General features: G+C 44.1%; 1 protein-coding gene across 4 annotated transcripts; it reads right to left on the bottom strand.

Moving 5' to 3' along the window:
* Window positions 1-317: 317 nt before the first annotated feature.
* On the bottom strand, window positions 318-22,572 carry prpf3 (PRP3 pre-mRNA processing factor 3 homolog (yeast)). 4 transcript variants are annotated; one of them, XM_083638917.1, is made up of 17 exons: window positions 22,434-22,572; window positions 16,090-16,243; window positions 15,833-15,963; window positions 10,125-10,334; window positions 6,839-6,925; window positions 6,413-6,675; window positions 6,157-6,278; window positions 5,785-5,972; window positions 5,468-5,634; window positions 4,720-4,802; window positions 4,411-4,554; window positions 4,222-4,321; window positions 1,934-2,047; window positions 1,706-1,824; window positions 1,421-1,498; window positions 1,260-1,315; window positions 318-1,143 (listed from the first exon to the last, which is right to left on the bottom strand). In XM_083638917.1, the coding sequence occupies exons 2-17, from the start codon at window positions 16,232-16,234 to the stop codon at window positions 994-996; spliced, it is 2,157 nt and encodes a 718-aa protein (XP_083495043.1). In that variant the 5' UTR covers window positions 16,235-16,243; window positions 22,434-22,572; the 3' UTR covers window positions 318-993. The 4 variants fall into 4 exon arrangements, with proteins under 4 accessions (XP_083495043.1, XP_083495046.1, XP_083495045.1 ...); XM_083638920.1 differs by having other exon boundaries at window positions 10,125-10,310; XM_083638919.1 differs by having other exon boundaries at window positions 22,444-22,557.
* Window positions 22,573-22,825: the final 253 nt, after the last annotated feature.

Below are 22,825 nucleotides of genomic sequence, written 5' to 3'. Positions count from 1 at the left end.
GTTCTCTTCTCTCTGGTAGTCTGTCTGCTTTCCTGCCGAGTGATGATCGCCCGCTCTAAATGTTGATGAAGAAGCTACGGGGGAACGTATGAAAACACACACGCCCCCGTTTTAATTTAACCCTTAACCTAAACACTTTAAAACAAGCCATAGCCAATGTCGAACCAAACAAAAAACGGTTAACGACTATAACATCTTGCTACTTGTAATTAAGTAACTTTCTGCTTGCAAGTTGGATGGATTTCAATTAAACTACTAAACGTGAGACTATTCAAAATTACAAAAAAAACACCAGTTGCAAGTAGGTTAGATTTTGCTCTAAGTATTTATTGAAGATGTGTACAGAGAAACACAGCTGGACCGGAATTGTTCCTCGGAAAACAAAACCCTCAAACGTCTATAAATCCACAGATTTTCTCAAATCAATGAAATAAAATAAAAATACAAGATCATTTTCACGGCAATGCTGTAACATTACCCAATTATCCCATCAGGTTTAGTTTAATGTGTAATTCTTGGGATGGTCTTCACCTCGTGACTTGTGTGACTAAAACGGGGGTTATCACTGTGCACATGGGAGCAACGTTTCAATACAGAACATCAGCCATAGCATAGCAGACTTCAATTCTAATCCAAAAATAAAGCAAAGGGTCATTGACATCAGCAGTGGAATCTGTCAGGTAATGTATTCAATAATGGAGAGAAAACAATTGACAGACTGAAAATGAACTAACACCAAGGAGGTGAACATTGACTGATGCAGGCATTTGCACAAACACAGGCATACAGAGACACAAATGCACTCACACTCACAAACTTGATCAGTCACTCATTTTTGTGAAAACAGTCACGCAGGTTAATATTCCCTCCTCTTCTACATGAAGTCTTTAAGTTTGCGTCTCTACCCATTTTAAACCAGACAGGCAGCAGCAGCAAGGCCCAGGTGGGTGGGGCTGATGGGAGGAGCTTCACCAACATCTGTTGCAGCAGGTTTCAGTCGTCAGTGCTCTCCAACACACTCTGGCTGAGCGCCACATCCCAGTAGTGTTCTGTGCCATGCTTCTTGAAGTGCTCTCTGGCCATGTTCTCTGTGGGACACTGCTTGAACTTCATGTCCCCAAAACTACGCTCTTTGGCTGTGCCCTGGAGAAAAAGGAGGAATAAAATCAGACTTAAATGAGAACACAAACAAAAATGAGTCTACGTATTGTTTTTAATTGACTAAAAAGAAGACGAGGGACATGGGAGTGCAGACTCACCTCCCAGATCAACCAGCACTTGTTGTTCCTCTTTGTCTCATCGTCGGCATCTGGATCTGATGGGGAATCGAGGGTGGAGAGTTACATGTATGTAAAAAGCTGAAATACAAACAAAGATTTGATAAGCAATGCAAGAGATTCAAGAATCAAGCCATTCTTACCATCTCTTTTGGAGTTATGTTCCTCCCATTTGATTCTGTTCAACATCAGCCTCTTGAACTTCTTCTGGGATTTGGGGCCTAAAACAGTAGAGAGCAGCTCAGATACAGAATAACTCAAGTGTGACTTTAATCTTCCAACTACTTCTGGTAGCAGAGAAGTTTACAACCTTGCAGAAATTCAACCACCTGGATCAACAGACACACATCGAGCCTGAGGCTGCTTCATGGAACTAATGTAGGCTATTTATTCTTCATCAAGTGGAGTTGTCACTGGTGGGCCCTTACCTCCCTCCACCACCACAATATTGACATCTTTGTGGAGAACCACTGTGCCCGTTAGGTACAGCTGGTTGGCGTTGGCCTCCACTTTAAACTTCTTAGCAGGATTGTGTAGGTTACGGATCCTGTAAGAGGGCACAGCGCAGGTATTACAAACACACACACATCCACGTTGTGACAAGAACACCTGTGCACTAAACATTTAAACTAGTTGCTCTCTCCCTTCCAACATACCTGTACACTGCAAGATGAACACCATGAGTGAGGTCTTCTTTTAACTTCTTGATCTTCTTCTCCTTCCTCTGCTCCGATGTGAGCTTGCGGGCTGCGTTAGCCTCCTCGTGAGCCCTGAGGGAAAGGAGGGAATTGGATTGGCTTGTGTGCTGAAAAACTGTTGTTTTTGACTTATCATACAATATGGCAATATCAGACCTGCCAACCTTGGGGAAAAATTTTGAGTACCACACACCGACCGGATCATATGGTGCGGTGCTGCAGCGTCCCTATATATATATATATATATATATATATATATATATATATATATATATATATATATATATATACTGTAGGGTTATACACACACCATATATACTGTATATATTTCTTTTGACAATGTCAATGCCTATTTTAATCATCCACTTTCACTCTTTTGCATGAATTCATGTTGCTTAAATGCCTTGTAGTTGAATTCAAGGGATCCTCTTTCACTTGACCAAGCTGTTCCTGCCCTGCTTTGGAGCTCTGACCAACGATGTATTTAAACAATGAATGCTTGCTATGCTGATACCACTTATATTGATCATGCACAGTCATCACGTCATTTTACTACTATAATTAGATCAAGGACAGGTCATAGTGTTACAGTATTCAAGCTTTTACATGGTATGCCATAGAGACACTGCGGAGCGCGTCTCACAGTTGGAAAGCCACGCCCACCGATGGGGAAACTGGATCGCTAGTTCACAGGCAAAAGCAGCCGACTGGAGGAAATCTGATCAGATATGGACAGTCTGACAAGGTTTTTCCTGTTTTCAAGTATCTGTCAAATAATTATTTCAGCACACTGCCTCTGTCAGACAGGAGTATGTATATCGGGGGGGAAAATAACTTAATGGCCTCCATCAGTATCCTTTCATTAATGTTACTCCAATAAAGCTGGATAATAAATGATCCCACACAGTGGCCTGACGTGAAATACTTTAGAGATTTACCAGTAACATTACTTGATTTAATCACCAGGTAAAATAATATATATAATATTGATATTTAATCATTTCACTTCATATTTAAAAATCTGAAATAGGCTACAGCTACAAATACAGTATGCTTTTCAGCCTAGTTTGAGTGACTGACGTGACATTGCTGTTAAAGTGGATTGAACTATCATACCATTAGATAACAAGTCAGTGAGATTTCACATTACTTTTGTACCCTGTGTAGCCTACTGGCAGTCAATACAGAGCACAATATCCTGAGACCCATCACACATGAACGCAACCAACGCCAATCATCTGCTTTATAGAGAGGAACTGGCTAGATCAAACATTTTCTTCTGAACGGCTTTCTTGTTTTGCTCGGGGGTACAAAAAAAACTTTAATTGGTGATTTTTTTTTACATTTGTTGTGTGCGCAGCCCACCACACAACAGCCTTTAGCCATGTTTAATTAGAGGAAAATTATGCTGGTGAATGGAGAGCAGAGCACAATGGTGTGCAGAGGTCTGCACTCCGACTGAGCGCATTGCCCTTAATTGCCTGGACGGTGAAAAAAGTTTGCTTGTCACAAAATAACACTTGTTTGACACTTGGTCATATAATTGGTCATATAATTATGTTACTATCACATTTGCTAGCCTGACGCTCTTTGAACAAGTCAGGATGTCTATTCGCGCAATGTTTGGCCAAGTTGGACGTGTTGCTCCCTTCGCCTGCGTAGTTTTGAAACATCATTTACAGACGGGCTGTGTCGTGTCCGTGGGCTTGCCCTGGCAGTAAGCAAAGTAATTCCATATCTCGCTTGGTGCATCTGCTTTATCCACAAGCTGTGGACGTTTGTGAAGACCGCAGCAGCCATGTTTGAGAGGCGGGAAAAAACAACTGTTTACACCCCCAAGGCAAGGAGTTGAAGGCAAAGTCATGACCTGCCCTCCTCTGCCTCTGATTGGCTAGACTCATTCCTTTCGTCGATTGGATTGGTCAGATTATCGCCACAGGGTGAAGTAGGATTCACAACACAAGACACGCTTAGATATTGCATGTGCACCATTGAATTAACAGGCGTCAACGCATTTTTGCGTAGTTTTAAGTGACACATCATGCCAGCGAGCGTACTTTGATGTCAAAATGTGTGCCTGCTACGCAAAATAAGTACAGGTTGGCAGGCCGGCTGCAATATGCAAGAGTAGTGAAAAACAAAAGGGTCTGGAGCACACGGTCAAAGTTCGGCAATTTTAAGAAAGAGAGACTGAGATGATGAGCGAGGGGACAGGAGTGCAGAGAGAGGTTGATTAAGTAACTCACTTCTGTCTCTTGGCCATCTGCGCTCTGACGTGGGCTTCTACCTTGGTGGGGTCCTGAACCGCCTCCGTTCCCAGCACTCTCATCAGGTTGGAGATGCGTACTGAGGAATCAAGAGGAAACATCAACTCATTTACATTCCATTTTATATTGTGTGTCAACAGTAGTCTGTGTGTGTGCGTGTGCTTCTACCTTTGGGTTCTGGTGGAGGCATGAGTCCCAGACGGACCTTCTCTTGGAGCTCTTTTTGGCCTTCCCTACGCGTCTGTCTTCTCAGCTTCTTCTGTTCCTTCTTTGTTAGGTATACGCCCAGTGTTACTGGCTTATCCGTGTCCACTGAACAAATCAGAACAAACAGGGTCTAACCATTCACCATTGTTGATTTTTTTTTCTATTATTACACATTTCTGCATCCATTACATTCCAGCACATTATTAGGGGGTTAATAATACAATTATAGAATATATTATAAGAGTTCACGTGTGCAGAGTGTATATGTACCTGGGGCGCTAATCTGGGAAGGGTGTTCTACTAGGTTGGTCACTCCAAATAAATCCATCTCATCAAAATTTGTCTCTGGGATTCTGCAGAGGATAAGGGGAACAACAAATTAGTCAATTACAGTAACCATACTGTGATTATGAGTATTAGTATAGAAACAGAATTCAACAACTCCTAGTTGCAACAGTGCAATATCAGAGGTGCTATGACGATTGTCCTAGGCCGGGGGTTTTCAAAGTCTGAGACTGTGGACCTCCCCCCAGACAAAGCTTGAAATAAGGAGACCCCTCGCTCAATTCCTGGATGCCTATGGGATCATGATTATGTTATTTGATCCCATAGACACTCAACAAATTAGGCCAGATAGGCTGATATTGCTGTTTGACATACTTCAGACTACACCAAATACATAAAGAAGGTCTGTCTGATGACATTTATTTGTTCCGACTTTGGAAAATTGGGGAAAACTACCAAATTCCCCTTAAACTGCTGTATCTCTGAACTATCTCTTTAACCAAATCACACACTTTTAGGCTCTTCGATGAGATCTAATTTTAATGATGTAATATTTTTTCACTTCCATTCACTGAGCCTTCCCTGAAACTGCTTGGAGTCCACTTTGAATACCTCTGTCCTAATTATTCTACAACAGCTACATCTTAGTCTGAGCCAACTGGAGGATAGTTTTTATAGTTCTCCAACACTGTACTCAGTGTTTAAGGCCCTGAGTGAAGATGTGGTTTCTTACATGTCTATGTTGGAAGGCAGGATGTAGGAGTCCCACCACTCAATGCTGGGTACCGACCCATCTCCAAGCTCCTTCCTAGGGGCGATCAGGGCGAGCTTAGTCGATGCCTGGATGCCAGTCTTCTTTGCTGCCTGGGCAATCTCAGTCTGCAACTTTTCCAACTGGGCCTGATTGAAATTAGGATGATTAAAAGGCCAATGAAGGAGGGACTACATACACAAGCTGTTGTGAATCATGTTTCTACAATAAAAAAAAATGTATGGGTTGAGAGGTAGGACAGCTGCTGACATGGATTGCTTTAGAGAGTTATGCTCAACCTTAGTTCGGATTCTTTGTGCAATCTTCTCAAAGCGTCCCTGTTCATGGAATTTGAAGCTCTTGCGGGGGCGCTGGGCTGGCAGAATGGTAACTCGGTGGTCAAAGTAGGAAGTGGACTCCAAATCTTCCCCAGGCTTCTCTTTCAGTTGCTGACGGAACTGCTCCCTCTTTACGGCACGAATGTTAGCTAAGCACAGAGAGTTAAAAGAGAAATTAAAAATGAGAATGCTCCATCAAGGCAAAAAGACGATCTGTGTAATAGAGGGTAGGAAAGTGTGTGTGTGTGTGTGTGTGTGTGTGTGTGTGTGTGTGTGTGTGTGTGTGTGTGTGTGTGTGTACGTACACACACGTCTGGATCACGGTATACACACCTTTTAGTGTGGGCATCCGGTGTGTGAGCTCAACTTCTTTGCCACTAGCATCCACAGTTCTTCCCATGTCATCCAGAATCAGAGGTGTTGGTTTATTCACCTCCTTAACTTCATTAACTTTCCTGCAGGCGCATACATAAAAGTAGTCTTAGTTTCACAGTGCCACATAAATGTGTAGGCTTGTGAGGTTTGTTTTTCTTTTGAACACAAAAACCATTAAATACCATGCTTCAACTTCATGCAACATATTACTCACGGTGGAGCAATTCCCATGGCATGTAGATTAGCTAGTGCCACTATGTTGTTAGGCCCAGTGTTCCCCAATGCTCCCAGTATACTAGGCTTCAGGGCTAACTGGGACTGGATGCGGGCTTGCAGCTCAGCTGCCTTGCGGGCCTTCTCTATGGCATCATTCATGAAGGTGGCTGCCTGGGAAGGGGCGATGGATGGGGCTCCACCTGCAGATGTGGAGAGAAGCCTGGACACTGGAGGGGTGTCCAGCATCGGAAGGGGCAACCGCTGAAAGCAGAGAGAAATAAAGAACACTATTTAGTTTACGGTATTGCTTGAAGTGGCTCCAGGAAGACAATTATGACAACATGCTTTCAGTACAAAACTTCATGAAGAGGCTATTGAGAAGACTCTAGTCTACATAAAGAGAGGATATGGGAATCTGCATTACTGGTCCAGCAGGAGCTGACGAGCCGAAGCTCAGTTGTTTCTTCCGCTCCTCTATCTGTTTTGTGGCTGCCTCCATCATCTGTTTGATCTGAGGACACAGAGAAAGGGTTAGAATAAAAAGCAAGTCAGTAATTATAGCTGCTGCGCAGCAATGGGTCGTGGCCGGGCATTGACAGAGATGCTCATGTAATTTTTTGCAAGTCCAAGTTAAGTCTCAAGTCTTTGAGCTAGAGTCCAAGTCAAGTCTCAAGTCTTTTAGCTATAGTCCAAGTCAAGTCTCAAGTCTTTGGTCACAAGTCCAAGACAAGTCTCAAATCTGTTATGGATGACTGTTCTATCATCTGCTACATGGCATCCAGTCTGCTTAGAACACTGCATAGCTAAAACTAATGATAATTTAATGGCAATAGCCAATGAGCTGCATTGAGTCATTCTGGTAAGAAATTCATAGTGCATCATGAGAACGGTATCAGAGATTAATCATTGTGTCCTTAAATGTGCTCCTAACTTTTTCACTTAGGAGCATAATGTAAGGTGACATTTACACTATCAAACCCAGTTCATAAATGTTGCTACTTAAAATGCAAAGGCTTCCATCAATGGGCCATAGGCTCAATCCCCATTGTGTTAACTCAGTTGGTGATAGTGACTTAACAGACATTTATTTACATAAAAATCTTTGAGCGTATCACTTTAATAAATTGCCAATATGTATACAAAATTACAAAGAAGGCAATGCTTAAAATGTATTATTGCTGTGCCAAAAGGCGTGGTGAAAAATTTGGGTGCACCTAAATTAAAAAGTAAGGCGCACCGGTGCACCTAGTGTAAAAAGTTTGTCTGGAGCCCTGTATGTGTTTTCCCAGGATGGCAAGGACATGTCCCACCGTTCCCCAGTCGGACGAAGGCATCGATGCTCTAGGCCAGTGATCCTAGTTTATTAAATGATAAAACCAATGATAAAAAATTTAGAACCAATGATAAAAATGTTAAACAATTATAAAAATCATAAAAAAATGATGAAATGATAAGAATGATAGAATGATAAAGACGACTTGATATATATACATACATAACGATATAGAAAATGATAAAAGTGATGAAAACATTCACACCGACTTGATTCAAATATATATATATATGAAAACATTCTGATGTTCAGTCTGTCTCTCTCTGTGATGCAGCTCCAAACCTCCAGACAGCTGCTTTGCTTATCGTTAAAACTCCGACGCTGGGACGCTGGTGACTTGATTGTTGCAGCTTGCGCATTTCTCGTTAGTGACGAGGAAATGCCAGCTGCAACAATACGCCCTGTCACACCTGAAGCGCTCCGTTTCTGCGTCCCTGCCACTGACCCAATACCTTCACTAGGCATTGGCTTGTTTGCAGTGTTGCCAGATACCGGTATATTAGGGCTGGGCGATATGACGATATATTTCGTCTGGACGATAGAAAATGTATTTCGTCTGATATGATGCTCTATCGTTTATATCGTTGTGTTGCAAATCACACTCTTTACGGCAATATTGTCCGTCATTTGGATGACGCTGTGCTTTCTTCATTCGGTTTTCTTTTTTTACTCACGTCCACAGTCCACACACGCACCAGACTCTGTGTCAACAAGCCCCTTGCGTCCCTTTATAAGTGGCACACATCAGCCTGTGAGTAGGCTAAAGAGCAGGGCGATGTTAACTTACCTCCACTCCGTCCGCCTAGCCTACCCAGGCATTTGCGCTGTGTTAAGTCCGCGTTTGATCCATATTTGCGTGTGTCCTCCTAACGTTAAACCTGGCAAAACATCTCCTCCCATCATCCCAAGGAAATCCCTTGAGGGTCGACAACAAAACATCTATCGTTAGCTTTAGCTTTTAGCTTTCCCTGGGTGAGTTGTGTTGGTTAACGTTGTTGTTCTTCTTCTACAGTTTTATTCTTCTTCTACTGAACATGTAGGTATTTTTACGTTTACTGAATAAATACTGCCGCCTAGTGGCCGCTTTTAGATATGATTCCAAATTAAATAGCAAATGCTAGTGTCCTCTTTGAAAATTGAACTGGTGGTGTGGTTCAGTTTGTGTTTCATTCTACTGCCCTGCAACTAATTATTATTATTTGTGTTGTAAAGAATAGCCATGCTTATCTGTATTCTGAATGCATGTATCCTTTGTGAGGTTTGACAACATTTTAACTGGTTTAACTGCTACATAAATAAATGGCCATGTGGTCATTTTATATAAACTATAAATAGAATTTACAGAAAATATGCTATATCGTGATATATATCGGTATCGGGGTATGAAATGACGTATATCGGGATATCAGATTTTGGTCATATCGCCCAGCCCTACGGTATATGGTGAGTTTCAACCCCCATTTGGTGCTCCAAAGGGCCACAAACCTGGCAACCACGCAGTTTGTTTGACACCGCAGTGGTTTTGACATGATTGTATTATTTCTATCAGCTGCGAGCCGCCAATTAAAGAGTCTAGAGCCGCCATCGTCTTGCGTGCTACGCAAAGAGGATCTAGGCTCTAGGGCTATACATGAGGGCAGAATTCAAAATATTGTAAAAAATTTAGTTTTTGAGATACAATTCTAAGATTTTACACACTTCCGACTACTGTGACAGTAAAAGTTTTAATCCCCCCCCCCCCCCCCGTGAAGTTTTGAGCTTTATTTAGCGAGAATTTGCAGTAGATGTTTACAGTAGTGTTTACAGTAAAACATTTTGATGCACTGTGGGGTGAGAATTTTGGATCAAATAAAAATCTGTCTGAATTTTTTGTGTAGGACAGTCTAACGATGCAGATGCTGAGGTTTGGTGTCGTTTGAAGGAAAGGAGTAGGGTTTAATTAGTTTGACAGTTTTTGCAGTTTTGCAGTCTTTGGACTTCATAATTGGCCATAGGTTGCAGTGTACAAAAGTTTCTCCTCACGTGGGCCCACATTTCGGTGAAAGTTGCAAAGCCGTAGCAGGTATGGCTGATTTTTTATGAATTTTCAAATTTTGAAACTTTAGACAGTCGCTGTAGCGCCACCATCAGGACTATTGGCGCCAAATTTCGCGTCAATGAACTTTGGCATGGGGCTGGACCTTTGGGCAAAGTTTGGTTTATTTTCATGCATGGGAAGTCCAACTTCGAAGAAGAAGAAGAAGGAGGAGAAGAAGAAGGGCTTTGCTGGCCGGGCCACTAATAAAAAGCTCAATAGGATTCCTTTAGGATCAGCCATCCATTTATTTTCTCTGACAAACTATAATCATATGGCTTCAGTCACAAGTAGGCTTCATACCTGCATGTGGGTGAGCATGCTAGGGGCCTCAGCGGGTGTGACGGTGACCCCAGGTACGACCTCAGGCTCTTCCACCTCCGAAAAGCGAGGGACCCGTTTCCGCTTTGGTACTGGTGCCGTCCCATCTCCCACCTCCACAGCCTCTCGCACTGCACCCGCAGCATCCACTTCCTCACCGAACACATCCTGAGAGCAAGAAATGCCACTAAGCTTTGACAAAAAGAGTGATAAACACATTGACATTTGGTTCATATGACAGCAAGTTAAATCAGCAAGTTACAGAAATAAAATAGAAAAGTGCACTCAGTAGAGTGCATATCTCTGCCTGGCACACACGCACGCACACAAATCAAGGGATTAGCTTTAGGTTAGGGATGGGCATCAATAATCATGTGAATTGATTGATCATGTGGAATTTTGATCGTTTTTTTTTTTTTTTTTTGCGGCCTAGGTTTAGGTGGAATTCTTTCCTCCTCTCCCCTCTCCATTGCACAGCCGACTAACGTGAGGTGGAGCTTCGTATTAGTCTCTAGTTTTCTGGCTGGGCGGGGTTCTTTGTGCCAAACAACACTGTTTTAACATGGGAATTCACACCGCATGCCATTTTGAGGCCGCGTATGAACATGAAACTTCGTACACTTCCTTCCTGATTTTCAACTAAAGCTGGGCTCAGACTACAGGATTCGGACAATCCTAGCCGATTTTGAAATCTGGCTGTGACACGCACTACAGGAGAATCTTCCCAGATTATCTTCCCTAGAATCTCAAACATGCACACACTACAAGATTTGTAAATGTGGCGCACCACGCACTACAGGATATTATTAAGATTATCGGCAGGATAATCACATTGATGCCCGGCCATACTCCGAACCTGTTTCGTTTTTGGGGTTCCAGCAGTGACCAAAGCGCTCCGCCCCCACCTCGCCTCTCTCTCTCTCTTTCTCATTTTCATGCCGTCTCGCCAAACAAATGAATCTCACGGTAGTTAGCACGCGTGTAAACAACGCGACTATATCGTCTGTACAAGTGAGAAGACAAACACATCCGCTACCAAAATATATTCCCCTGCTGCATGTCATGAGATCGGCAAAAGTTTGGATAGACTGGATTGCTTCCCGCAGCAGCAAAGCCTTTTTCCCCCACACTGCCTGATAAGACAGGTAGGAGATTACAGCCTCTGACTGGCAGGGCTCAAAACTACGATATAACAACTTTTTATTCATTGGTCATTCATTGTGATATAAATTAGTGACATTTTCCCCCAAATCCTCATGGTTCTGTGCTGATGGTATTTGGTAGCCTATCTGATACCTGCAGTGCAGCGCATCAAATGAGCCGCGTCAATTAACGATGACGGGAGTCTCCCGCAGCAGCAGAATGATGTATTCGCGCAGATTTTCAGTCCTAAATATCAAACATGTTTGATATGATCGGACGGCCCCGATGAGGCTTTGAGCAGATCGGGAGGGTTAAGATTGGATCTGCAAACAGCTCACACTACAAGATAATCGGTGCCGAAAGTCGGGCCCGACCAAGCTTGGCAAGCTGCCAGGCCAGATTTCTCCTCCGATTCTCGGGAGGGGTGAATCGGGCATAAATCGGCCCGAAAATCCTGTAGTGTGAGCCAGCCTTAAGTGTGAGTAACGTTACACGTGTTCAAGTGAATTCAAGTTGTTTAATTTGTTTATAACATTATGAAGTAGCAGCAATCAGCATGGCTGGGCATGGACTCAGCTAGCCTTAGCAGGATTTCTTTTTTTTAATCCTTTATTTAACCAGGAGAAAAAAAACATTGAGACATGTAGTCTCTTTTGCAAGGGTGACCTGGTCAAGAGGGCAGCAACATAGAATCATACAATTAAGAACAGTACAATTGCAAGAATACTAAAAACAAGGGATATACACAGATCTGTTCAATAAAACAGCACCTTATGAAAAACAGTTGCATTCTTCCTTTACAAAATTTTGGGCAAGCATTTTGAACTCCCCAAGTCACTAAAGGTGCTCTTATACTCGAGCAAAGCTCCGTGGGGGTGGGGCCCCGCGAGTCTCCATGAGTCACCGTGCAGACCCCGCGCTGGAGCTGATGCCATTATACTCAGAAAGTGATCAGCATGTATTGTACAATGGTGAGAACAGCCCGTGAAAAGTCGCAATGAAACGCTGTGCAATACTGAGTGCGCTTTCACTCTCAAACGACCGCACATCAGCACATGAAGGACTCACCAAACTTGTTTTTACTGAAAGCCGTTTTACTTCTCAGCCCTGATTGCCTACTCTGTGCTGCTTTTAATCTCTCTCAATAATGCTCTCAACACAACACATTTACTTGGTGAAATTACTAAAAACGAACAGTTGCAAATCAAAGTTTATAGCCTACCACGTGTCAAGAAATGTGGCGAAAACACAGCTCAGTGTTCAGGGCTCAGTGGCTTGAAAGCGGACATGTTTGGAGAGAAGCCGTGTGCTGCTCACGCTGTGAGAAAAAAAAACAGGCACAAGGCGAGCGCCCGACGGAGCTAGCGAATAACCACGCCCAACAAATTTACGTCATTTGACGCGCCCTGCCCTCGCTCCACCCCCGCGCCCTTCACGGCAGGGTGAGCATAATTCAGCCTTAAGGAATCAATGTAGAGTAGGTACACTTTGCAGCCTGTTCCATGCCTCAGGAGCACTATAGGAGAAGGCAGACTTCCCTAACTCTGTGAAGGCCCCGGGTGCTTTGAGTAGCATCCACCTAGAGCATCGGTTCCCAAACTGTGGTCCACGGACCACTGGTGGTCTGCGGGGCTCCGCCTGGTGGTCCGCCAGAGAATTGCAAAAAACAAAACAAAAAAACAAACAGTTTTTACATACACATTAACCCTTAGGAGTAGCTGGATTGGGCAGATTTTCGGAAATGTAGCGATATTTGGGAAATATCACAATTTTGAACATTTACTTTCAGAGGCTCCAGCAGGCTCAGTTAAAGCCAGAGTGAAGTTTCTGGCATCATATGAAACTAGAAGACCTAAGAAATCGATTTGTACCAACCATGACATGCTAGTTTGTCAGGAAGGTAGCTAAATAACACTCCAAAGTTAGGCTAAATTTTGGCAAGGGATTTTTTTTTCAAAGGGGTCCTCTTTTTCACAGCCTAATGTTGGCAGGTGTGTGTGTGTGTGTGTGTGTGTGTGTGTGTGTGTGTGTGTGTGTGTGTGTCCATTTTGAACCAGTTTTAGTAGTCTTATATTGTCATTTAGCCTTTCTGCTGCTATTGCATGTTAAATCAGCCAATTCTATTTTATTCTATTAAACCAAACAAGATGCAGAGAAAACAAACAAAAAATCATGTTTGGTTTTCTGCTATACACACATTGTAGAGCCATCTAGTGGGTGCTTTTTGTATCATTACCTGTGAGTTCACTGGCTTTCTGCTCAGGTGTTTGCAATCATCTTATGCTAAATAGGGAAAACTTGTATTGGTGGCCATACCCTGCAGAAGGCTGTTTGTGCCGCTACTACGTGGGTCATGTCCCAGCTCTTTTAACATGCACTAGCTATGTTTTTAAACCTTTCTAAATGATATAGCCATCTAATCATCATGCCAGAAGAGTGCCTTGGACCTTTCTTCTTTTGTTAACCTTTGTGATCCTCACCAAAGAGCACCTTCACCACACCAGTTTTGGACTTCCGAGCACTCTGGACCTTTTTTCTTCCTCAGAAACGAGTCAGGCTTGAGGAAGCGCTCGAAGACCACATGATGTCAACAGCGGAAGCTTGTCTAGTCGTCTTATACGGCAACCAGGGCCCAAAATTAACTTTTTGACCCACCGGCCAGTGGCATATTTCTTACCCGCCAAAAAAAACACATATATCCATATATATAATTTTTTTTCAGTACATTTCAAGTACCGGTAGATAAGGTATTACGTTGAAGAATACACTTAAATAAGAGGCCAGAGTAAAATTTGAAGCAAATTATTTTAATATATTGATTGATGATTGATTAATCAATACATGTCAAGTCAATCTTATCAATACATGTCAAGTCAATCTTGAGCTTAAATTGTAACCTAATGTTAAACATCATCAGACTCCTCACTCTCTACCCTCTTTGCAGGATTTAACAGAACAGAAGTAAATTTGAAGGTTTTGTAAACATAACTCCTCAGACTCCTCACCCTCTCTCTACTTCTCCTCTTTGCAGCCAATGTGACACTGGCTCTGTTCATGGTCACGAACGGCTTCCAGCTTCATTGATTTACTACCGATGACAAACGTGTTGTTTCTATTTTTCTTTTTGGCATACTTGCGGCACACGGAACAACAACTCATCACTACAGCCCCAGCATCATACTGTAGCCAGTCTCTTGAAACACCGCTATCGCCAAACTTCCACTCCTCTCGAAACTTTCTTTTGTTAGGTGGTCCCGCTCTCGCTTCCGCTTCATCCTTTTCGTCGGAGAAAGCCGCGGTGGGTTTTCTTTTTAGCGGCCGGCTTACTCCCTCGATATGGTTCCACATTGTAACCCATTTAACGTTATATTAAGCTAACGTTAGCAGGCGGACCGGCGTAATGTTAGCTCCCTGCAGTGCAAGCAGGCGCTGCAGAATGCAGATGGCCACGGCCAGTCAGGACAGAAGAGTAGCGGATGTGAAGTCGGCCAAAACAAGCCAAAAATGAGGCCGGAGATGACGCGCAAGGAGAGATTGGGGGCTGCAATAAAGGCGACTGTCGTAAGACCAAAACACACCGCAGTTTTAATTATTTTACATGACTATTTTGTTACCCGCCACGTGGCGGACATACCTTTGAATGTCACTCGCCAAACCTAAAATCTGCCCGCCATTGGCGGGTGGCGGGCTCTAATTTTGGGCCCTGACGGCAACGCTTGAGGGACATACACAGCCTTGCGTACAGACTTCTGACTGGCTAATGCTACATTCGCCAGTCAAGTTGGTCAATCCAACCCCCCCCTAGTGTAAAAAATCTTATCGGATCTGGACGAATCACAGAAATCATCCAATCGATATCAAAAAAGCAGACTGCACCGGAAAACGCCTAGTTAACGCCTAATTATTATATATATATATATATATATATATATATATACGGTATATCATTATGCTATCGATAATCGATCGTTAATTTTCCCGAATTTCGATTATGGAAATTATCATTATTATTATTAGGGATGCACCGATATGAAAATTTTGGCCGATGTCGATAACCGATATTATCATTGCTGTTATGGCCGATAACCGATATTTACCGATGTCGATATGATCTGTATAAAACCACATTTTTATGATCATCACATTTTGTAAATACTGAAAAACACATGTTAACACTGAATTTGAAAAAGTTATGCATTTCTTTTTTTGCAAAGCCTTTGGAAAAGCCCATAAATCATACATTTACTGCATTATTTCATATCAATGTGAAGAATTTGGCTGATAATGATAACCGATATTAACATTGCAACATCTGACCGATACCGATATGACCGATATGTTAAAAAATGACCAACATCGGCCGATACCGATATGATTGCCGATATATCGTGCATCCCTAATTATTATGCTCTCGATAATTGATCGTTAATTTTTTTCGATTATGGAAATGTCTTCAAGATGCCCATCCCTACTTTAGGTCTATATGTTTAAGCATCCAGTTACATTATAAAGATCTGTCACGCCACCCTAAGAGGGTTCCTGTTTACCTTCAGGTCTCTCTTGCGGTGCTTCTCTCCTGCTCCTTTGTTGCCGCGGGCATTGCGGCTCTCCTCCAGTGCCTCAAAAAGACGCTCCACAAAACCTCCAGCCGACTCATCAAGGAAAGGACGCAACTGGTCTGAGGGGGAATAAGTGTCATGCAAGTGTCAAATGAACACAACTCTTGTAGAGTACTCCTCTGATCATCTGCACCATCAAATGAGAATCATCTCTTAACCTAATCACAACAAGCATCGACAGTTACCTGTGGTCTTCCTTTTGTCCAGGCCCTTCCCCACACAGTGCAGAGCTGCAGTGACGACCGTGGGCTCTGAGAAGCCCAGCACCTTCTTCACAGTGCGCTCCACCCATGGCCTCAACTCCTCCACTTCCCGCTTAGGAAGAGACATCCTCTAATCCTGTATGACAAGATATACATAACTATAACAAGAGTTACTAATGCCAAGAAGCCACATATCACAGTTATGTATCTGTAACCTTCCCGTGTAGTAAAGTGAATTAGCTATCTTATAACAATCTAACATAGAACACTAGAAATTACTCCAATGGTATTCTTTTTTATTTTATTATTAACCTAGGATATTTTACTTGTAATGAAAAAACATTTACAATCATAGATTTACATATTCACAGATTCAAAGATTAACAAGAGACATACAAAGCTTATTTATATTTTACATTTAAAATAGACAAAAAGGACAGTCAAGAAAGAATGCATCCCAGCCAGGCTCTGCTTAGCTGAACTGGCCTGGCCAGCAGTTGTCCCAGTTTAAAGTGTAGATGATGGATTTCATCAGCTTGTTGCTTGAGTATTTGTTCCTGACAGCCGTGAACCCTGTTTCCCCCGCATTCACAGTCACCACATTGTGGGCAATGCGCTCCATGATTGGCTTGAGGTGGGCCTTGTCATAAGTTGAGTAGTGCTGCTGTGTAGGAGACCATGGCAGCTCATCAAGCATCCGCTGGGAGAAGCAGAGGGAGGCAGCAGTGATATCAGAGGGGCAATAATGCAACATGCCATAGTCGAGCAGAGTCAACTCCATGAAGTGGTTAGCCAGCATGGTGGTCTCTAGGGAAGAGTTTGCAACCTTTGAAGCCCTCCTGAGGAAGTCTAGTGGCAGAGGGCGTCCCAGGTCCCTGACTGTAGACCTCCTCATACTTTGAGGCCACCAGCATGGCACTCACACTGACAAGCCGCAGGTATTTGGGAGACACTAGCGATCCAAGATGGCAATCGCGAGGTACAATGTCTCCTGATCCAATTGGGAGTGGGAGTGAACCTGGATCATCCAGTCAAGTAGACCAGCTCGCATGTGTCCACCGATTTTGTAACCCTGCAGGTACTTTGGTCGCACAGCCTGCCTGCTGCACCTCAAGGAGGTGCAGATAGGCACAGATGTCTTTGACGCAATCAGAGCAGAGCTCTGGCTTGTCTCCATCCTCATCATCAATGTCTTCTATAGCCGCGCGGGGGGGGGGGGGGGGTATTCGTGTGCTTCCGCCTGGATTTTACCATGACAGTTCCACATCTGTACTTTCTTTGTGATTTTTCTGGCGCCATTTTCTTCTCCAGCAGGTTATGGTTAGCAATGGCCAGCTCTGCTTCCAAAGTGGCCACCTGGCTGAGAAGGTTCTTCTCATTTCTTTGGGCATCAGTGACCTGCACCTGGCTTTCCTTTTGGAGCTGTAGAATTACCTTAAGGTAGGTTTTCCTGCTTGGCGTGAACTTCTTTGAATTTGTGAACCAAGTGCTCTTGGACGGCATTGGCATCCTTCTTTGAGGCTGCTGAGCTCTGCAGACCTCGGGGGAACACAACCAAAGAGGGCCTCCCTCGCCCTGGCGACAAATCCCCTTGCAGAAATCTTGATCCGCTGGTTGATGCCGATGAGATGAGGCTGGAGCGTCTGGGCTCCTCCGCTCTGTGAGGAACATCCTCCTTCCTCACAATGACCTGCTTCACACTAGGGATGCAGCGGTATACCGTTTGAAGGTATACCGCGGTTTGAAAACGTCACGGTATCAAAACCACTAAAATTTGTCGTCGTACCTTCCCCACAGTATCAGCTGTTTCCCCAAAACAAAGTGCCCAGGTCGCTTGCAGAGTGCAGCTTACGCTGCCCCTCCCCCTGGCTGCATGCCTACCTAGACTAGAGCACAGTAGAGAGGAGCCGCAAGGACCCCCCTGAACTTTCCCCCCATCTAAAAAGACATATGCATGGGAATATTTCGGCTATTGTAAAAACACAAATGGTCCGCAATACCGCGATACCGTGAAACCGTGGTATTTTTGTCCAAGGTTATCATACCGTCAAAAACTCATACCGTTGCATCCCTACTTCACACTGGGCTTCTCAGTCTCCTTCACCCTGATGGACCTGTATGGATCCGTGCTGTAGGGAAGTTTATGGTCATCGTCTGATGACTTGATGCTGTGGTGTCTGTAGAGTCGGTCGGAATCATGTGAGCTCCACTCTGGAGATGAACTGGATGGGTAGGCCGTCCAGTGGTTAGAGCTCTTCTGGGAAAATCACTCGGCTAGGCTTGGCTGGAAAGTAGGCGCTGCTGATTAGAGCTGGATGTGGGCTTGCTGCTGGCCATCTGGCTGGCCAGCACATGGTCTGCGGTGCACGGTTTACTGCAGGCAGCCCCAGCGGCGTCTCTGGAGGACAGTTTGAGAACACAGGCGATAGCAGGATTTCCATGTGCATTCTCTTTGCGAATGGGCAGGTGGCTTAGGTCATCCTCCCAAGACCCAATTGTGGCAGCCAGGTTGGCAAACTGCCCACCGGAAGGTCTGAGGACACCACAACTGGTGGGATGTCCACCTGTCTCGGTGGGGAGGGGGGGGGCACAGTTTGTACACATCCGAGGTGCCTTCGCTATGCCAATACTGCCTCCGATCTGCTAGTCTCGGGAACAGGGCTCCAAAGTGCGACCTATTAGGTCGCATGTGCCACCTAATTTCAAAATGTGCGAGTTAATTTGCAATCAGGTCGCACTCGTGCGACTTGGGAGAATGAGAGAGGATAATATTTTTTTCCCCCCCAACCAATCGCCTGCTTCAGATCGCATCTTTCTGTCCCCTCTGCTCCCCGTCTGCCTGCGCGTGCCTCTGTGCTGCAAGACAGCGGTTACGTCACTCACTCACAATACACACACCGGGTAGTGGCGAAAAAGTGTTTGGAAGTTGCACTCTCTCTATAGCGAAAGCAGCTTGGGCGAGAACAAACAGCAGAGCAGCTAACATGGCGTCGCCTGTCTGGCAATTTTACAACTTGTTGCCGTTTGCATTGTGTGCTCAAAGGAGATACCGCATGGGCGAATGTGACAATCCGCCAGGAGAATGGATATCACTTTGTAGTTAGTCAAACTCAGGCATGCGCTGCGCTGCGCACGGAGGGAAGAGGCGCAACAGAGTGAAGCCTGCCCTGTACCCCGCGGCCTCTCACCAGGCAAGACCGCGGCTTCACCAAACACCCTGCGGCCTAGCGGAGCGCTGCAGCTCAACTAACTACAGGAGCTTGCTGAGCAGCGGACTTTTTTCACTCTGAAAACAATTGAAACCACCGCCACGACTTTATTTCACCAGAGGCGAAGTCAGCAACACAAAGACTGATGGAAATAACAGTCAGCAACGACAGCAAGAAACGAAAAGAAATAAATGCAAAGCTAATGGAATTCATATGTCTTGATCAGCAGCCGCTGTCTGTTGTGGAAGACCTCGGGTTCAAACGCCTCATATCCTGCTTGGATCCACGTTACACGCTGCCAGGACGTAAATATTTAACTGACGTTTGCCTGCCGGAATTATACCAAATTGTTTACAAGCACATCGAGAGCCTTATGAAAGACAACACCACGTCAATCAGCTTCACGACTGACATTTGGAGTTCGAGTGTCTGTCCTATGTCCATGCTGAGCCTAACTGCGCAGTTTATTGATGAAAAGTTCGACCTGAACAAAGTTGTACTTCACTCACAAGAGTTTTCTGGGTCACACACCGCGGAGGCTATTGCTGCAGCTTTCACAGACATGTTCCAAGCTGTGTTGGTGCACATGTTGTGTACATAGTATTATATTTTTTGTTTTATAAGACTATTTATTTTTCCACAGGAAAGTTACAGTATACAGTCTACTCTGTAATAAATAATAATAAAACGGTTGCCAACTCATGATACTTTCTCATCTCCTAATTTTAATACTTAATATACAATGTCGATGTTGTTAAGAATAATTAAATATATGAATAATGCGACACAATAAATAGAAGGCTTGAATTGATGGATTTGACGCGGTGATCGGTGATCGGCCATATCGGGATCGGCAGATACTGCTTCCAGTGATCGGTGATCGGTGATCGGCCTCAAAAAAGCTGATCGGAGCATCTCTACGTATTAGTGTTGAGGGTCCAGCACTGGAGGACTATGATGCCAGGCAGGATGTTAAGGTGTGGTTCTCCAAGGGAAAGGCCCCCAGGAGGCCTAACTTTAAGAGTTGGCCAGTGTCCATGCAGGCCAGGACTGATTCCAGTCTTTGGATCTCATAGAAATGGCAGCATCACAGGCAATCTACAGGCTCACAGTTAGCTGTAAGCTCTAGATTGTCTGTTTTGGTGCTGACATGCTGCCATAGAACACATGTTGAATGTGATCCAAAACACAGTGAGTAAATGTATGCTGCTGTTTATGTTTATTGTAAGTTGTGCAGTTTTATTGACTGGAGCTTATTTGAACTGAATGTGTTAATGCTGCTGTGGTCAGGTGGAGTGTCACTTTAAGTTGGCTGTTGCACTGTTGGATAAGTTGAGGATGCTGTCTGTGCTGTGGAAACACTCAGAATCGACTTGTCTGTTTCTCTCTACCTCCTTATCTCCTCCGCCATCTCCAGCACTAGTTCCTCATGTCATTACATGATGTATGTTATTTTATGGTTTGATTTTATTATTCATATAAGAAGACCTTGTGTCAACTGCTCATGCAGTGTTTAATCAATCGATTAAAACATTTGATAAATGTCAAGTTTGAGTCATAGTCAATTTTTACATCAGATCACGGCAATACTACGGTATTTGGAATATAAATGTATCATCGGCATCATGGCATGAAAAGGTTATGTGTTAATTGTCACACGGTAAAAAAATATGGTGCTACCTAATTTATTTTTGTGCTACCTAATGAAACAGTAGGTAGCACTAGTGCTACCTGGAAAAAAACGAGTTTGGAGCCCTGCTCGGGAACTTCCTCCTTCAAGTCCTCCCTGTTCCTCTGCAGGGTTGAACTAGCAGGTACCATCCCAGCTTCAGTTCAGTGCTGCTCGAAGGACCGGGGGCTGGGGCAGTCCGTGCAGCAGCCTTCTCCAGGGAATGGTGGGTGCTGAACGGGGGCTTCCAAGCCTTCTGCTTGGAGGCAGAAGGATGGGAAGAGAGCTGTGGAACTTTGTTGGTCAGCTCAGCAAATGGCACCCTGGGCCATTTAGCTGCAGTCGGTCGGTCTGCCCTATTCTTCTGCAGGGTCTCCCTGCGGACCCGAGTCCGCTTGAGCAGCTCCAGCAGTCTCTTGATCTTGGTAAAGGTCCATGTCACAAAAATCCACAAAATAACTAACGGAACCGATGCCATGCACGGTCGTACTGTATATCCCCAAACCCGGACAGCTAGTTAGGGGACGCAAGTGACGTGCTTCCTTCTTCTTTGCGGGCTATTCAAGAGGTTAATTGTCAGCTGCCGCAAGTCGCTTTTATTTGCAGATATCTGACAGTCTATATGTGTAAAGTTTCATATTAATATGTGCAGGATAAAGGGTCCAAATACCTTATGAAAATGCTTTTGATAAGAGAAAGAAGCTTAGTCGATGGTACCACAGATGAAGAAAAGCCCTGTAAAACTAGCAGCATATGCGTTCAGACAGGAGCGTCAGGATTTGGGGATTTCATCTCGCAGCAATAAGGTCATTTTCCCGACTCTGCTAAGGAAAAGGCTATAGTGAATGATTAAAACAAGAAGTCTCCAGAAAGATAAGAAGTTTGACTTGTGGTTTCAGCCATTAAACCGTGTGGAAACAGCACATGGTCATTTGTAGCAGCAGTTGAAACAGAATGTTGATAGAATATTGGCAAAAAAGTGTCCATACATGGCGTCGGTGACGCTACAGTACTTGAAAATCTAAGAGTCAACAGCACGGAGTTGAGTTGCACTCGACTCCAATGGTATTTTCAATATTAGCAGTAACGGTATCTAGTGTGCGGACTCTATCTGGTTATATTCGATCGTTTCCCTCTCCAGCAAATAGTTAGCAGCGTTAGTTAACGCTATTGGTTTAAGTCTACGTGCTTTGTTGTAACTAGCGTTAACATTAGCTAGCCTTCAGCATTCTCGCTCACGGCTCATACCCATACATGCACATAAGTTAGTCAGTTGGAAAAGTGTTGCTGTTCTGTCAATGGATTGCTAGCGGTTAGTGAGCTAACTAGTTACGAGAAACATGCAAGCTATAATAAGTGACATCCTCCAAAACTCCTCGGTTGCTTGCTAACGAACGTTAGCATACTGCTACCAGCGCTACTAACGTTAATAGCGAGCAACTGCTTACCTAAACTTACACAGCGGACGATTCTGCCTTTATCCCTCGCCAAATCACGTATGTTGTAAACCCGAAAGAGATGCAATCTTAAAACATGATACTAGAAACCTTAAGTTTTCTCAGAAAGTTTCTGTTTGGTCGCGCCGTACACACGACGTTTTACTTATAAGACCCGGAAGAGGAAGTAAAAGCTACTTCTTCTTCAAATCGCTTTCCGGCAGACTAGATGCCTTGCGGCACATTGTTGCCTCTCACCGGTCGGAAATATTTCTGTTCATGGTGTTTCTATTTCCACAGGAGTAAAGTAATCATGTGGTGGCGATACATTCAGTCAGTGGAATTCAGCAGGCTCATCATTGAGACAGTCTTTGTGCCCAAAGTAAAAGCTACTTCTTCTTCGT

Source organism: Poromitra crassiceps (genome assembly GCF_964638095.1).
Source record: "Poromitra crassiceps genome assembly, chromosome: 1".
NCBI classification, from domain to species: domain Eukaryota; kingdom Metazoa; phylum Chordata; class Actinopteri; order Beryciformes; family Melamphaidae; genus Poromitra; species Poromitra crassiceps.
Note: the sequence above shows the minus strand (reverse complement) of the source record. Positions and strands in the feature narration are given on the sequence as shown.

Bases quoted from the DNA above. Each gene is read 5' to 3' on its own strand.
- prpf3 (XM_083638917.1), bottom strand. From the start codon at position 16,234: ATGTCTCTTCCTAAGCGGGAAGTGGAGGAGTTGAGGCCATGGGTGGAG. The intron at 6,279-6,412 runs GTGAGTAATATG...ATGCGCCTGCAG, and splicing joins GCCATGGGAATTGCTCCACC to GAAAGTTAATGAAGTTAAGG. The intron at 5,973-6,156 runs GTGTGTATACCG...CTCTGTGCTTAG, and splicing joins CCGGATGCCCACACTAAAAG to CTAACATTCGTGCCGTAAAG.